A 15979-nucleotide genomic window follows, 5' to 3' on the forward strand; every position below is an offset into this window, starting at 1 on the left:
ATGACAACAGACCGCATGACTACTGTACTCTCGCGCTCGATAATTCATGCGTGACGTCAACGATCACCAGATGATATCCTGACAGAAAGAGATTGGCTGCGCTTGTGTAGTGGTTAGTGAATGCCGGTGGGCTGGGATACACATACTCACACATCTTCACGCGGTTACTCATTTCTGGAGAATGTATAACAGTTTTGAGGCTCTCGTCGAAACTTATCCAGTTTTCACAGACTGCATTTCAAAGGTTTTGTGTGTTAGTTCACCATTAGTAGCCAACGAATGTCGAGAAAGAAATGTCTGGTCCATATAATCGGATAACTAAAAGTACAAATTGTAGTGTATGATGCATTAGGATAGCTTAAAATTCATGGTAATTGAAGCAAACGATTCTAAGATGAATGAAAAGAACATAAATTCAAATTTAAATATTTTAAATATCAGGCAAAAAGTGATAAACGATGTGCCGGAAAATAACCCTATCTGAGTGTTGCCACTTGGAAATTTCTTAAGTGTTGTGAAGTATTACTCTGTTATTAAATTTTTCAAAACATTTAAACTATAAACGAACCATCTAAAAAAATTGCTGAGGAAAAATGTGTGAGTACAATTCAGAAAAAAACTGTAAATCGAGCTTGAAAGGTCTCTGATAAAAGTTGAATGTATCTTTCCTATGAAATCTGGGAATGCGGCATCCCTGATGAATGAGAACGAATGTATTTCAACTTCTCCATAGGACCACTTCTATTCCATCACGTGGCCTTTGCAGATACCTTTCGTTCGTTCGTTGACTCGTGAAGAAAAATCCAATTGTTTACATCTGCTGCTCTGGGTCGATCAAAACGTATGATGTTTTACAGCACACATGCGCACTTTTAGTTTAGTTTGTTTCTCCTGTATGTGATTCGTTAAATTTTCCGACAGTGCTGGTAGAATAATAAATAAGTTATAAAAATTCAAAGTAGTCGCGTTTCATACTTTTAAATTATAAAACAATGAGAATCGAATGAAGGAAGCAGATATTTGCTGCTAGAAAAGTTGAACTGCACAGAAAGAAAAGATGAAACTTACTCGACCTGTAAACCGACAGTACTATGGAATAGACATCAGTTGAAACGAAAATCTGATTTAAGACCATGATTGATGTAAAATTACATTAAGATCATTTAGTTTTTCGTTGAACAAAACTGTATATTTACAAACCGCTTAGTTTTGTAATGTAACTTTCCATTCAATTGTCTGCTCCAAATATGTGCATGAAAATAAATGTAAATTCACAAAATATTTTTATCTGTGTGTTATTAGTTTTATGGAATTCAAATCAATGTTTTGGCAAGTTTGGCGAATTCTAATCATGGTTTATAACACGGATAAAAATATTTTATAAATTTGCATCTATTTTCATGCACGTACTTGGAGCAGGAAATTTAATATAAAGTTATATCGCAGATATCTACTTTTTAATGTATTTGATAATTTAAGTCCACAGTCTTATTCATTGAAAATTCATGGTTTAAAGCAAGTTATAAATTCAACTACTCTCTATTTCAAATTAGTATTGATTCATATGTCGTGTATAATTCCTTTGCTTCTATGTACAAACGAGTTGCATAATTTCTGCATGGTTTCCAATCATTCATCCTACTTAAAAAAGGATTGTTTCGTTTGATGCATTATTTTGTGAAGAATGTTTTGCTAGATCATGTGCATGTTCGAAATGTTAGATTTCTTATGGTAATAAGACGCTACACTTTCGTTGTATTGATTATATTGAATGACTTAGATGTCTTCTGAAGTATTTTCCTGGAAGATCAAAACACTTTCGCATGTGATCAAATCATTTGAAGCACTTTTCTCAAGTTGAAAAAGATCTCTAAACTATGCGTTTTTAACACACTAACGCTTAAACGCTTCTCCAGGTGTCGGCCACCCAGTTTATATTTATCGTGTCTAAATTCGAAGAAGTCAATGGGAACTAAATTAGACCTATAAGGCGGAAGCTCCATCAATTCGATTTTTCAAACGTTTAAAATATCACCTCCATGATATGATGGTATAGAGCTTGTATTGTATAGATCAAAGGAATCGTTTAACTATTTTTTTGAAACCCCTGAAAACAATTGGTCATGTACCTTTCAGGGTTCTATGTTATTCTATTGAAACGTTGACGATACATATTGAACGAACCAAATTGTTAAATTTACCTCGTCTAGAAACACTTATATAGTCGACAAATAGGTTTCGGGCTCATACACCAAGATTTATGATTTGTCACCCGACACGCTCTTTTGATACACCGCGTCTAACTGCAATCATCTAACTCAACCATCTACGTTTAAATTGTTTCAACCAATGATCAATTTTGAAATTGACACAAGCTTTTCTTTTATCACCATCTCCAAAGGGACTTTCTTAAGAGCCAAACGTTCATGCAGTATTGTATGCATGGAATTGTTTTGATTGTTCAGTTCAGTGTTGGTGATTGCCGAAAATTTGACAGAAGCTGCTATATTGCTATCTATATTGTATACAACATTTTCAATCCGGTAGAAGATGCTATAAGAACTCGAGTCTCTCAATACATGAACCTCATACTCTGAGTATTTCACGGCCCATGGAAAAATATACAGTCTGATAATGATCGTTGCTGTGTGGAATTTCCCAAGAGAGGATCGCAAGTTAACAATTATCGCAGAAAATCGAATCGATGGTTCAACTTGATGTTTCTCATACTAGGTTGCAATATTTCAAAACCCATGTGTGGAGCATTCACATACATTTTCATAGACACAACTTATACAAAGGTTATATGCACATAGTTAGAATAAGCGGCAATAGTGAAATGATTCTATCGCAATTATCAACTGCCTGTATAGAATCGGATCGCGAAACGAGAATAAGCGACCGTTTGTTGCTTCAGAGAGGATCTCCACAGCAGCGTGCTAACCTTTGATTCTCAGAAATGTCATCGAGAGAAATTCACTCTCGCACTGGTGTCTATTCTATGTTAAATGAGCCATGCCGGGTGTTTGTTGTTGCGATGTTTTCCATTTCTCCTTGATGGCACTGATTGAATCGTGTGAAGAGTGAAGATTGAACGTTCTTTGATACGATAAAAGCCATCCTTGGTTCAGTTCAGGCATACCCAAATCTTACGGGCATGTCGAAATTTTATCTAACATAGCATCAGTCATTCAGGGGTTAGTCAAATTTTGTGCTAGGGCACATAACCGATTTTGATATGTTTACGTTTCGTCTTTGACTCATCAGTGCATAGCAGTTCAAATTGAACTGCTTTATGCAAAACTCTGCAGTTCATTTCGAACCGCGACATTGCATTTCGATGCAAAGAAAAAAGTGTTCTGCACAATTGATTCCGGAAACCTTCGAAACGCTGGTAGTACTATCACGAATCTTGAACGTTTGACTTCTGGTTCTATCAACAATATTCAACTTTTACTTTAAATCAATGTATTAAGCGTTGATTACAGGTTGGAAATGATACCGATCAATTTCAAATGATAGTTTCCATATTTGGAATGAATTGCAAATCGTTGAATTTGAAGGGAGCATAAAATTCCAATTTAATAACCTACGACAATTTGATATACACTCATCTCACTGGCCAAATTGTATAGTGTTTGTTTATTGCTCAACCTACAATCAACAGCTCAGCAATACGACTTACTTATTTATGGGGCGCCTTTTCAAAATTTACCGTGTACAAAAATGGGTAGAACTTAAACGTGAATATCCCCTGTTGTACTTAACTTTTTCTCCGTGCTATAGGTAATATAATCAGCAATTATGGGTAAAATTTTCAGTGGGATGAAATAACCATAAATAACTCTAAATTATACTTTTCTAAAATGTTTGGTAGCAATGAGTATTAAAGAGTATAACTAATGATGCTTGTTTATCTTTCTCGTGCTCTGACGACGGTATAGAGCGAGATTGCATTTTCATGTTACCTATTGGGTACGCGAAACCGCAAAACACCTAATTTTAAGAACATTCCACCCAGTTTGGGGGTTCCAGTCAATAACCTAATTTTAGGTAAAGTGGCTCTAGGAAGTTCCCGTAAGGCACGTGCAAAAAATACTTAAAAATGAGTTATATTTACTCTACGGTTGAATCGTATTGAGTCAATTTCAGGTTGACGGTTTACTTAATTTTAGTTTATTCAACGAAATTCTCGCTGTTGGGTGGTTTAGGCCTTTTGTATTTTTAAAACAATTGAAGGAGCGAATGGAAGAAAAGTTTCAAGATAACTCTAAATTAAGTAAAAAGAAGTCAAATAATAGGTAATTTTCATTTTCCGTGTAGATATAAAATTCGCTTCATTCATTTTAGTCTGCGAAGTTGACTTGGGTGCTCAGTGTTGCTGTTCTGGCGCGCATGAATTTGACATTTCTCTCAACTAGTTTTATGTACAAGATTCGAAGCGGTTTCGCTTGAGGGCTCCATGCTCGCAAAAGAGGATGTTGCCAATGATTTGTTCGGGGAATGTGAGAGCTGGATATCTTGTTAATATGTTATTTTTGCTTTCAGTATCAATAAATTTATTATTAAAACAATTTATAAAAACTACAAATTGTTAAATTGTGTCGTTCGAATTTGAATTCGTTGTACTTTAGTATAGGTGCACCGTTACAATTCTGGAACTAAATAAACTCATCCATGCACAATTCACACAACTCATGAACACAATTTAGATATGCTGAAGTGTGTAGAAACGTGTAAGTTTTATTCGTATTCACGTTATTCAGTTATGTCTCTGACATTATCTGCTTTTTTTCAATTGAAGGTAACGTGTTAAAATTCACGATGAGGACAAGACTCACTTCTCAATTACTTTAGCTATAGCATTCATCACAAAAGACAGGAAGATATAAGGATTAGTGTTTTCTAAAGAAAAAGATTTTGGATCGACTATTTAGAATGTAAAGCACTAACCTCAAAAGTCAGTTATTGTAGGTTCAAATTCACCTGCAAGCGTTTTAAAATCAGTTAAATTGTAGTGCTTGCCTTTCAATTGCCGTGTACACACAAATCGGTTGCAATTTTTTTCCAGTCAGACAGAACAGGTCAGGAATTATAGTATGCAACCAAGCCGAACTTTCTGCGACTCAGATTCCAAATTCATATGTAGTAACCAGGCTAATATTGACATCTTTAAGAAATTTATAAATACGAAATATTTGATAGCTGGAACTTGGAACTGCAATGAATTTTTTATTTTGGCATATTCAAATCACAGTTTTCAATTCAATATTTAAGATACTGGCAGCACTGAAAGGCACCTACACGGTTCAACATTACGGCACTTAAGTACGATTCAGACGATCCGTCCCCTTCTGGCACCGTCACCGGAACGTTAGCTTCCGTCAAAATTAGTTTAAAATTTTTTTACCGGAGCCTTATCACGTTCCGTCCGTCAAGACGTTCCGTGATGGTGACGTTATGAGAGAATGTCTGCATAAGAATGCATATAATTAATTTTGACGGCGCAGTGACGGAGGTTGACTGTGACTTTGACGAAAGATGACGTGCCGTCTAATTCGTACTTTATTTTACATTCTCTTTCGGATTGCTTTGTACGCTTTCTTACTCTCACCCTCTCTCTCTGCAACTGCAACCTCATTGAGTGGTTTCCACAAAAGCTACCGCTCTTAAGGTACTGCTAGAAGAAAACCCATAAAGCTTACAAAAGATATAGACCCAGACGGAGAAGAAGTCATACATTGTTCCCACAACATTGAGCAACTCTAGTAGTAACTGTAATTATCGTGTATTGACTCATGCTTTACACATTAAGATTTCTATTAACTTCGTGCACAGGCTACTCATTCGATGTGAGTGGTGTCTGTGGTGGTGTAGAACGTGGTTTGCTGGTGAAACGTCCAAATAAAAGCGATGGAAGAAAATTTGACAGTTTTGCCGGAATCTTTTCTGCATGTGTGTACGTGACTGCGACCGGATAGCTTCTACGATAGACTTTAGTCTGACGGATAACTGTTATACTCATTGCTTCTCTCGGGATTCAAGAAGGCGAACACCGTAGCACGAATTTTGCGGCCTTCGTAAATGTGTTAAAAGTGGCAGATTTCACTAGATAATGATTGGTAGGCAATAGTTTAGAGTTTCGTGCACTACGAATGTTGAAACGTGTGTGTCGTTTAGCTAAATACATAAAAAAGTGACGTTTATGTAAGACGATTATCGATTTTCACTGGATTGGCCAGGATAGTATAAATCGAGGCTAATTTCTTTGTATGGAGAAAAAATGTATGTAGTAGTGATTACAGTGTGGGACATAAAAAGTGAAAACATCGTATTGTTCTGTTATGTCAATTGTTTGCCTTTAGTTATTTTAAAAATCGAGCACATTTAACTCTGTATGCATCACTGAGCTTGTGTTACTATTAAAAAAAATATACAAAAAAAATTATAGATCTCCATCATCCACATTGAAAATCAAATTTCAATACTCGATATTTACAATCTTTCCTACAAAGCAAAATCAATCGTTCATGCGATACAAGTGCTGGTAGTAAGACCTACCTACGTCATAATACTAGACAGTGAAAAATCAATAGTCGTATATTGCTTCACTTCCTGATCTGGTATCAGGAATAGTTCCATGTGCTATAGTTAAAAAAAAATGTACCCGAACAAATATCCATCACTTTTAGTCGATTAAGTGTGAAGGAACACGACTCAACAGATAGTAATTGCAGTAAACCGAACGAAGCGTCATATTTTGTTTTATATCAAATGACATTTAGAGTTTATAAATAAACAAGAAAACTATTAGCGCACGATTGGCACATTCCCACACGCCGAGTGAGAAGATGATCGCTTGCTAAGTGGAATGACTGATAGAGATAAGATATGCGTGCTCCACAGATAATATGTTGGTCATTGGTTGGTGCGTTCTGTAGTGAAAAATCGATCACCGAGAGATAATATTTTATCAGAAAATAAGCCCCGGAAAATGTTATAAAACGTACTCTGTGATCAAAGCTCAAGATGTTTGTGATACGAAGTGATCTATCACTAATGGCCAGTTTGCTACTGAATAGAGTAGAGTGACATAATAATATAAATGTGTTGAAAGTATGCATTGCACTTTCAGCAACAGGTTAAATTAGGTCTGCAAAAAAAACAAGCTCATATCCGAGATAATAATTTTAACATATGCGCAATATGAAAGTTAATTCTATCAAAGACTATTGGTGTCAAACCCGTGATTGTCAAAAGAGTATTCAAGTCTAAACTGTGAGCTTATTACGTATTGGTTTATAAACGCTCAATAGCTGGCAAAACAACGCATGAAAAATTGAGCTTATCGCAGCTGATTATCCAAACTTGATCAGTTGGAAACCGAACAATACTAAACATCATCATCGTCATCATTGTAATAACAAACAATTATCTAGTCTGGTTCCAGTGATTATCCACACTGACTAGTCATAAAATTCATCCATTAAAATGAAATTTTCCAGAATTATACAATTATTGCCTTCCTCATATAAGAAGACTATGCACGCACTGTGAAATTCGACACAGTTCGTCGAGATCAATGTTGCTGATCCTGGCAATGAAACTATATTCGTGAATTATTCTTTTCACCGGCGATGCTCTACCCGTGCGAAGAGTTTGTATATATTCCGTGTCTGCTTTATTCATTCTTTCCTTCCACTGTACCAATTGTACCGCTTGGCAAAGCAAGCAAGCATCATATATGCACTCTGTTGGCTCGCAGTGAGTTCGTTTCGAAGCATTTAGGTGCTGATGACTCGCGTTGAGTCGAATTTTCTACTCACGGTGAATCGTTCTCTGTGATGCTGTATGACGGTATAACTGAATGACCGCCCAAGATAAAATTTTATTCCTAATCTTATAAGACAGGTATCGAATATTTTTGAACTGTCTTCACTGCACATTTCTTTGGTGTTTGATGTACTTCACTCGTAATTTGTAGCGTTAGAGACAACTTTAATACCTGCCAGGATATGTTATTGATTAACCATCAAACTGGAATAGCGTAATTATTGGAGCGTTTTTGTGTGTCATAAGATATGTAACTTTCACTCCTATTCCGTATTTCTATAATAAGTTCATTTTGTGTTTCGATCGAGTTCGACTTTTCCAAGCAAATTATAACTCATTCGAAATGCAAAATTGGTATTTTTCACTCGGTCGAATGTAGGGTTGTTTATTATGCTTGAGAAGTAAGAGTTCCAAGTTTGTGTCAATATAATGCAATATAATTGCAATATAATAGAAACTACAATAAAAATAGAACTTCTATAATTTTGTGTAAGGCACTAATTTGGAGGCCAACATAAGATATTACCGAATAATGATATTTCTATTATTATCAAAAACAAACAGACTCTCTGCAGTTACTTGTTGAAAACTGGGCCATGGATAATCGTGGAACGAAGACCTTCCGCAATTTCCAATAACGAAATGAATGATAGCTGATATTTCTAAAAATCAAGTATCATACAATCTAGCATAACAAAATTGTCTGTTACTGTGAAGTTAGTGACCTTAAATAAAGTTGAATTAAAAGGAAATTTTTTTTCTTGATCGTATATTCACCTGCTATCTCCTGATTATGTGATAACAGAATTATATTTCATTTGGACTCTTTGTATGTGATCCTTGAAAGTAAGATTCTTGTCATATAGCTTGAATATATCTTAGTAAAATAAGGCATTTCCTGATCGTAGTAAAGTTATTCTAATCGATAATTTGCGGAGATGTATGATAAAAGATGCTGAATGAATATTTAGTAATGACTATTTCTTTGTTAGCCATTCTTCTTAATTGCTTTTATTTTTGCAGAAGCATGCTTGCCACAGTAACATGGCTTCCCAGCAGGTTCAAACGTTGTGGAAAACCCTGGACTACTATTACTTCTATAAACCAAATCTATGCTAAGAAGCGTTAAATTGTGTTTAATCTAATAAAACCATGAGAAAATAAATCATCCCTGGAAACAAAAGAAAGGGCTTGCCTCTATAATCAATATTCAGAATGTATTTTTGTCACTGTATTTGCATTGCATATTGGTATTGGACTTCTGACATCTGAATATCATTATCTGCTAGTGAAAACTGCTGCATAGATCATAATCGTGCGAATAATCATTCATAATCATATGTGATTTTAAAGTATATCACTGTAGATATTTCAGTCCATTTTCAAAATCATAATTAAAATAGGTATCAAATCATCCCGAAAGAATATCAAAAGTGTTGCTACAGTTATATGTGGAAAATAATTCATTTTGCTTTATTTTATTTTTATTTAGTTTTATTTATCCATCTATCCCAATCGTTTCTCCACCTTTCAATGATAAGTAAGGATATTACATTTAATGATTCCCGAGCTAATTTGTGATGTTCAACACAAACTTTTTATCAAGGCAATACCTATGAGACATTTATACTTTTTAACTCCAGCAGAACCAAAAATTGCTTCCATCGCATCGCTAAAGCTTGTCTTCAATTTTTTTTTTCGAACATTTGCACTCATAATTGCTGGCATTTTGACTCGCAGTGAGTCGAAAATTGACTCAATAAGCGCTATTCGTGCCTGATGATACCTGCTCTTGAAATGGTATAGAATAGCAAACGACGGAATAGCAAACAGCAAGAAGAGCAAGATCTCTTCTCTTTCGTGAGTCGCTCGGGCAGACACATATTGAGCATAGCTTTTGCTCGTCCGGCATCACATGCTTTGCTATTTCTGTTCTTGAATCGTTCGCAGGCGGTGAACGTTAATGAGTTTTTTTTTTTTCGATAGTAGAGGTTTTAACCTTAAGGTCATTCGCCTCTTCGGGCCAGAAAATTTTTCTGACCCTATGTGCGGGGTTGGGAATCGAACCCAGGCAGGCTGCGTGAACGTTAATGAGTTGCATGAGGCGAATTTCACAAACCCTGGTCGAGATCACAAATTGTATATGTGTGTATGTGCGTTGTGTGGTCGAGATCACAAAATGCACAAAATGTATATGTATGCCTGTATGTATGTGACAAATGTCACTCAATTTTCTCAGTGACGGCTAAACCGAGTTTTACAAACTCAGTTTCAAATGAAAGGTCTTATGGTTCTATAGACTGCTGCTGCATCCATTTCCGGTAGTACAGCGCGATAAGCGAAAAGTTTTCAATTTTATGAGTATTTTTTCTGAAACGATAGCGAATCGAGGGGCAAATTTATATAAAACTTACTGGTAAGTTCATCTAGTTGGCATATCTTGTTAGTCAGTGGATATATGAACCTGCTTTGGGACTTATAGTCCCCGGTTTCCGCATCCAAAAGCACCGATAACAGTTAGAATCTGTATATGCAAAGGATAAGACATTAAAGTGCAATGAAATGAGTTATTACCGTACGCATCAGAAAATAATGAGACTCAATCATTTTGATGTGGAACACATATTTATTTTTTATATAGGGGTGTAAATTAGAAATTCAAGGGTAAATACAAGTAGAAATGTGGTCAGCTTTTGAAAACTTATAGCTAAGTCAGTTTAGTTTCAATCAGTAATATTATTTCATTATTTGATTTGAAATATTTCTACGTAATGATAGCATATTATTGCATATTATTGAAATATTGATTAATAGCTACTAGTGTCCTATTTTGTCTGCAAAAAAACTTCGGTATACCGGATTTCCCTGCCATAGACGACGGTTTTTAAGGAGTAAGCGATAAATGAATGAGAAAGCATCGCTCTGATTGGTCAATCGATGCAAAAGCGAAGCTTTTTGAAGCACGCGAATCTATAAATCTAAGCGGAATTATAGCTAACATTTCAGTTGTACGTGTAGCATGCTAGAGGTAGACAGCAGGACAAAAAGTGCCATAAAACGATTTGAAGCTTTAATTGATATGCTCTGATCTTGTGACATGCGAGTTGGAATGAAATTCCATGTTATGTCGTTTTCGCCCGAGAAATTTGTAACTACCCAGGGTAAATTTCGAGTGCCTAAGATTAATTTCTAATTTATAAAGGATGAACTCGATTAATAATGAGAAAAAGTTTATCGTTTCAACCGAAATCGCAGAATGGTAGAGAAACTTAACGCTATAAAAATAACTGAATGCATACAAAACTTGAACACAAGCTTGGCGAAGAGAACCTCAATTCTCGGTTGATTTTTCATTGGGGCGTATAAGCAAGTGACAGTTTCTCTTTAATCACTCTCTCTTTCGATTATTGTGATGTGATTGAAAAGATTTTATTTGATATCACTATTCTGTTTGAAAGTCGAAAGTTTCGGGTATCATTTCATGCAAAGAGTTGAGTGATAAACGTGGAAACCGGTTGGTAATTAATATAAGAGAAAGTAAACAAAGAGAAACTGTCACTTGCTTATACGCCCTTTTGAAACATTAACCGAGAATTATCGAAATCCGTATCTCAAGTATGTAAAAAGATTTTATTGCATATATTTGGGATATTGATGAAATTTCGTCAGCTATAAAACAAATACAAAACAAGACAAACAATGTTCGGTGTTGGTTCCTAATCAAGATCAATTTAAGCAGACTCTCGTGCAATTGCGAATTCAAAAGTGTGACGATTGATTGAACTGTTTGATTGTAGATCATTAAAAATTTTGGTTGCCTTTTTCCACATCAATGACTGCGATCAACCCTATGGGGCTGATCCTTGGAGTTTCTTATTTTATTGGGGCTTAGTATCTTTATAATTTTAAATATAACTTGTATTAACATAAAAGGTTCGTAAAAGATTAAGCTTCCTCTTCTCTAAGTCTCCGCCATTTTCATTTATGACCGCTTCTAGACAACGCCTGAAGCTTTTGCGGACCTTGGCAATATGACAGATGACATTTCACTCCAATGTTTTGTTATGGAGGTCCGTACAGAGATCTAATTCGAGTGGGGATGTTCACACATGCTTCAATATTCAATGTTCATACACTGAAATCCAGAGGATTTAAGTCAGGCGAGCTAGATGGCCACATTTCTTTGGACCAAAATTGAGGCATGTTGTCCCTCAACCACATTTGTCTTTTCTTTGACGTGTAGGCAGGGGCCCCGTCTTGCTGGAATACAATATTTGCATCTATTCCGTAGGTAGATGTAATCCAAAGCAAAACATGATCCTTAAGAATTCCTAAGTACACACCTGTGTTCACTTTCAGGTCTTCTTGGATAAAAACGGGGTCCATTTTTTTGCCATCGGCAGCAACCAATCCAAACAAAATCACCCTGCTGGATGCTTGATCAAAAATGTAAATACGATTCGTTATCAGGTACATCAGATGCTTTCTTTGAACTTATATACCGGTTGGAGCGACTGTTGGACACACTGTCGACAGTAAACAGTTTCTCATCCGTAAAGAGAATGACAGTGGACCTCTTCTTCAAATTACTAAGCAGTTTCTTGCTCTTTTAGTTTCTGTCACTAAACAAATGATTTTCAACTCGAGCTCTAGATTTCCCTTTTAAGTCATATTTCACAACTCTTCTTACCGTTGCTTCTGATACATTAGAGTGCTTTGCCATTTTCTCAAGCTCCGAACGGGATTACGAGTTACTTTCATCTTAATGGATTGTATCAACCATGGCATTCTCACAAATCATGGTGTTCTCTCCGATCACTTCCAGGTTTTCTTGGACTGCTGGGAGTCCAACTGACGCCTTGACACAAAATACAGTAACCCTTGAACATTTTATAATTACATTTTCTTGGTCATAGGGGAAGATGTTCGATTGCCGGAACCCCACCCCATTCCAAAGCAAACAGACGCTTGTACTTTTTACTGCACTTAAAACATATTTTAGTTGCATGAAAATCAACACAAAAGTTTTTTATGACTTTTTTTATAGAACCATAAATTGAAATCGAAAAGGTGAGTGGATTAAATATTTATGAGGTGAAATCGATCTATTTCGTGATTTAATACCGGATGCTATAAAAATTTTCGCAACCAAAGTTACTTTTTGTCATTTTCAAAATGTCTGCCGATTTCGGTTACCGGCATACCAAGATGTTCAGTTACAGGCACCTTATTTTTTTCGACAATGCGCGAAATTGTCAGTAATATGCAGCGATGCAGTTAAATATACCAATCTGTTTGTAAACAATAACTGACACCTCCAGCAAAATTTTGTAAAACTAGGTTGAGTAGTATTAGGGAGAGTCTCAAAATATACTGGCGCATACTGTATATCAAATCTGAAAATGACAGCTTTTTCGTTTAGTGGTTGCGTATTGTAATGTAATTGGCAATCATTTCTTTTCACTATCTTACGTTATGACCAAGGCCACCATCTTCCCATCTTATCAGAAGAAATTTCAGCAAACATAAAGAAAAAACGTGATTAATCCACCTAGCAGTGAAATGATACCTTTTTTTATCAATCCGCATGTGTTTTTTGCATGAATATTCTTCGGTGTTTAAGTTTTCATCACATTATTTTAATGACCGTCGTTTTAAGCGACAATTTGAGATTGTAATCACTCATTACTCTGTAATGTCGAAACTGCAAATACAATCGAATTTAAATCTAGAAGTGTGATAATCGATTAAACATGCCATGATATGTAAGTTCCACTTTAGAGTTTACGGTAATTTAAGGTACTTCCAGAGCCGGTATTCAGGAACCAGCATAACCCAAACCGATTCGTATGGTCATATGACGAATAAATTACAGTTTTGAGTACAACTTTGAAGCTTGATTGGATAAAATTCATTAATTTTCGTATGTATGTATAAAACTAATTAATTTTGTATCTAAGTTTAATTCGATTTGAATTTTTGTTTCTGAAATTTGATTAGGCTTTTTTGAGAAAACGATTGAGCTTTGAGAAACGATTTTATACTGGAACCGGAATTCTAAAATCGGTATAGTCGAAGTCAGATAAATTCACCTGAATAGCTGTATAGTTTACATTTGTTTCAAAATATTTGAAAATCAGTGAATACATCTTTGAGAAATCATAGCACGAATTAAATTTTTAGGTGCCTTCTGAATCGACAACTGAATACCACTGAAACTGAAAAAAGTTAATTTTTTTTTATCGACTATCAAAATCTGCTAACCCGATAAACCTGGTTAATTTATGTGGAATAGACATTTTTATACTAATTACCCTGTATCCCCGAAACCGGAAGTTGGATCTGACTGAAGAGCAAGATGTTTTAAAGAATCTTGAAACTTTTCATTTGAATCTTAGATCGGTTCAGCCATCTACGAGAAGAATGAGTTATACAATTTTGATTTCGTTTCATATATCATCCTGTAGTTCCGGAACCAGAGGTCGGAACCAATCATAATTCAGGAACTTTGTTTGGGAGCATACGAATTTTCGTATGAATCTGAATTTGTAAAAAGAAATTTTCAGAGAAAATTGAGTGAAATTATTTGTCACACACGCATTTGCTGATCTCGACGAACTGATTCGAATGGTATATGGATGTTATGTTCTTCCAGCATTTATTGCTGTAAGTAGTTTAAAACAATATAATTAAAAAAAAATCTGCCATCATCTGGTTTATATATGTCATATTCGAACGATTATGTTGCCAAAAACGAGCCGTGCTAAAATCGGTCCGAGGCAAATTGTCATGAAAAAGGATGCTGTACACAGTCTTTTTGGTACTTAGAAACAATTGTATGTAACAGCATTGCTTTGTCATACAGCGCTCAAAACTCCTACTGCTGGAATAAGGGGAAAAGTCGTTTACACAAAAATTTCGATATCTCCGTTAAAAATGGACGGATTTTAACAATCTATGGCTTGTTGAATAGGTATTATCGTGCGGAATCTAATGTCGTTTTCGTTTTTAAATTGCACTACACTGGTGTAGCGAAAGCTGCACTGAAACCGTTCGTTTTTATCAATTGCACTACACCAGTGCTACACTTTTTCTGCACCGATACCACTGGTGTAGCACTCGTCAAAAGTTTGGTGTAGCTCTGTGCAATGGAATCGTTTATTGTAGTCAATGGTTACTGTTTATGTTTTCGTCATTTTTGTTCGTTTATTCATGCCTCAGTGTAGCACTGCACCGGTGTAGTGCAAATTAAAAACGAAAACGCCATAAGTCTGAAAACATATTCTGTTTTCAAGGTCAATTGTGACAGATACTGTCAAAAAACTGAAAATTTTGACATAAAACTTCGAATAACTCAAAAAGTAAACATCCAATCTCAAAACCATTCAATAGCGTTTTGGGTGACGGGGAGACCTTTCATTTGCGACTAGTTTGATCAAAATCGGTCCAGCCATCTCTAAGATCTCGACCTCTTAGTTGACAACACACATACAGACATACACACATACACACACACACACAGACATTTGCTCAGTTCGTCGAGCTGAATCGATTAGTATATGTCATTCGGCCCTCCGGGCTTTGGAAAAATTTTCGAAAGTTTCAGCGAATTCTATACCTATTTTTTATATATATAAAAAAAAAAAAGTTTAAAAAATTAAAATAATTGCAACAAAAGTTAATAAAGTTAAACCGTCATTAGCGTATGGGATAATGTGTCATGTTAACCATCCTTAATATTCTCTTTTATTTAATTTGTATATAGAAAGGTTATGCAATTACTTGAAAAATTGACTAGTAAACAAGTAGTGTGTTCCGGAACTATAGGGTAAATTTTGTTTAAAATTTCAAACCATTATGTAGTGCGACGATGCAAAATAAAGAGAAATTATTAACTTACAATAAATTTTAACAAAATTCGAAAGGTTATGTTAGTTTCTACTCAACAACAGTATCTAATGTTATTCAAGCTTGAAACAAAAATCGTGACAGAATCTTCTAGTGATATTTTTGAAAATATAAGTAATATGAGAAAGGCATCATTACACCACTAGGTGGACTAAAAAAGGTTTTCAGAATTGAACTACTTGAATGTAAAAGTAAAATGAGGACACTGAATTCCTACCATCAAAAGTGAATCGATTTA

General features: G+C 35.3%; 1 protein-coding gene across 6 annotated transcripts in view; it reads left to right on the forward strand.

Moving 5' to 3' along the window:
* The first annotated feature begins 235 nt into the window (after positions 1-235).
* LOC131436365 (long-chain-fatty-acid--CoA ligase 1) overlaps positions 236-15979 on the forward strand; it is an 82444-nt gene continuing 66700 nt past the window's right edge. Inside the window, exon 1 of one of the 6 annotated variants that reach the window (XM_058605048.1) lies at positions 236-370. Coding sequence is in view for 1 of the 6 variants with exons in the window: in XM_058605053.1 (XP_058461036.1) it covers positions 594-597 (4 nt within the window). In the remaining 5 variants the exon portion in view is untranslated. The other 5 variants (XM_058605053.1, XM_058605049.1, XM_058605052.1 and 2 more) reach the window with 5 other exon arrangements.

Source organism: Malaya genurostris, chromosome 3 (genome assembly GCF_030247185.1).
Source record: "Malaya genurostris strain Urasoe2022 chromosome 3, Malgen_1.1, whole genome shotgun sequence".
Lineage (NCBI taxonomy): Eukaryota > Metazoa > Arthropoda > Insecta > Diptera > Culicidae > Malaya > Malaya genurostris.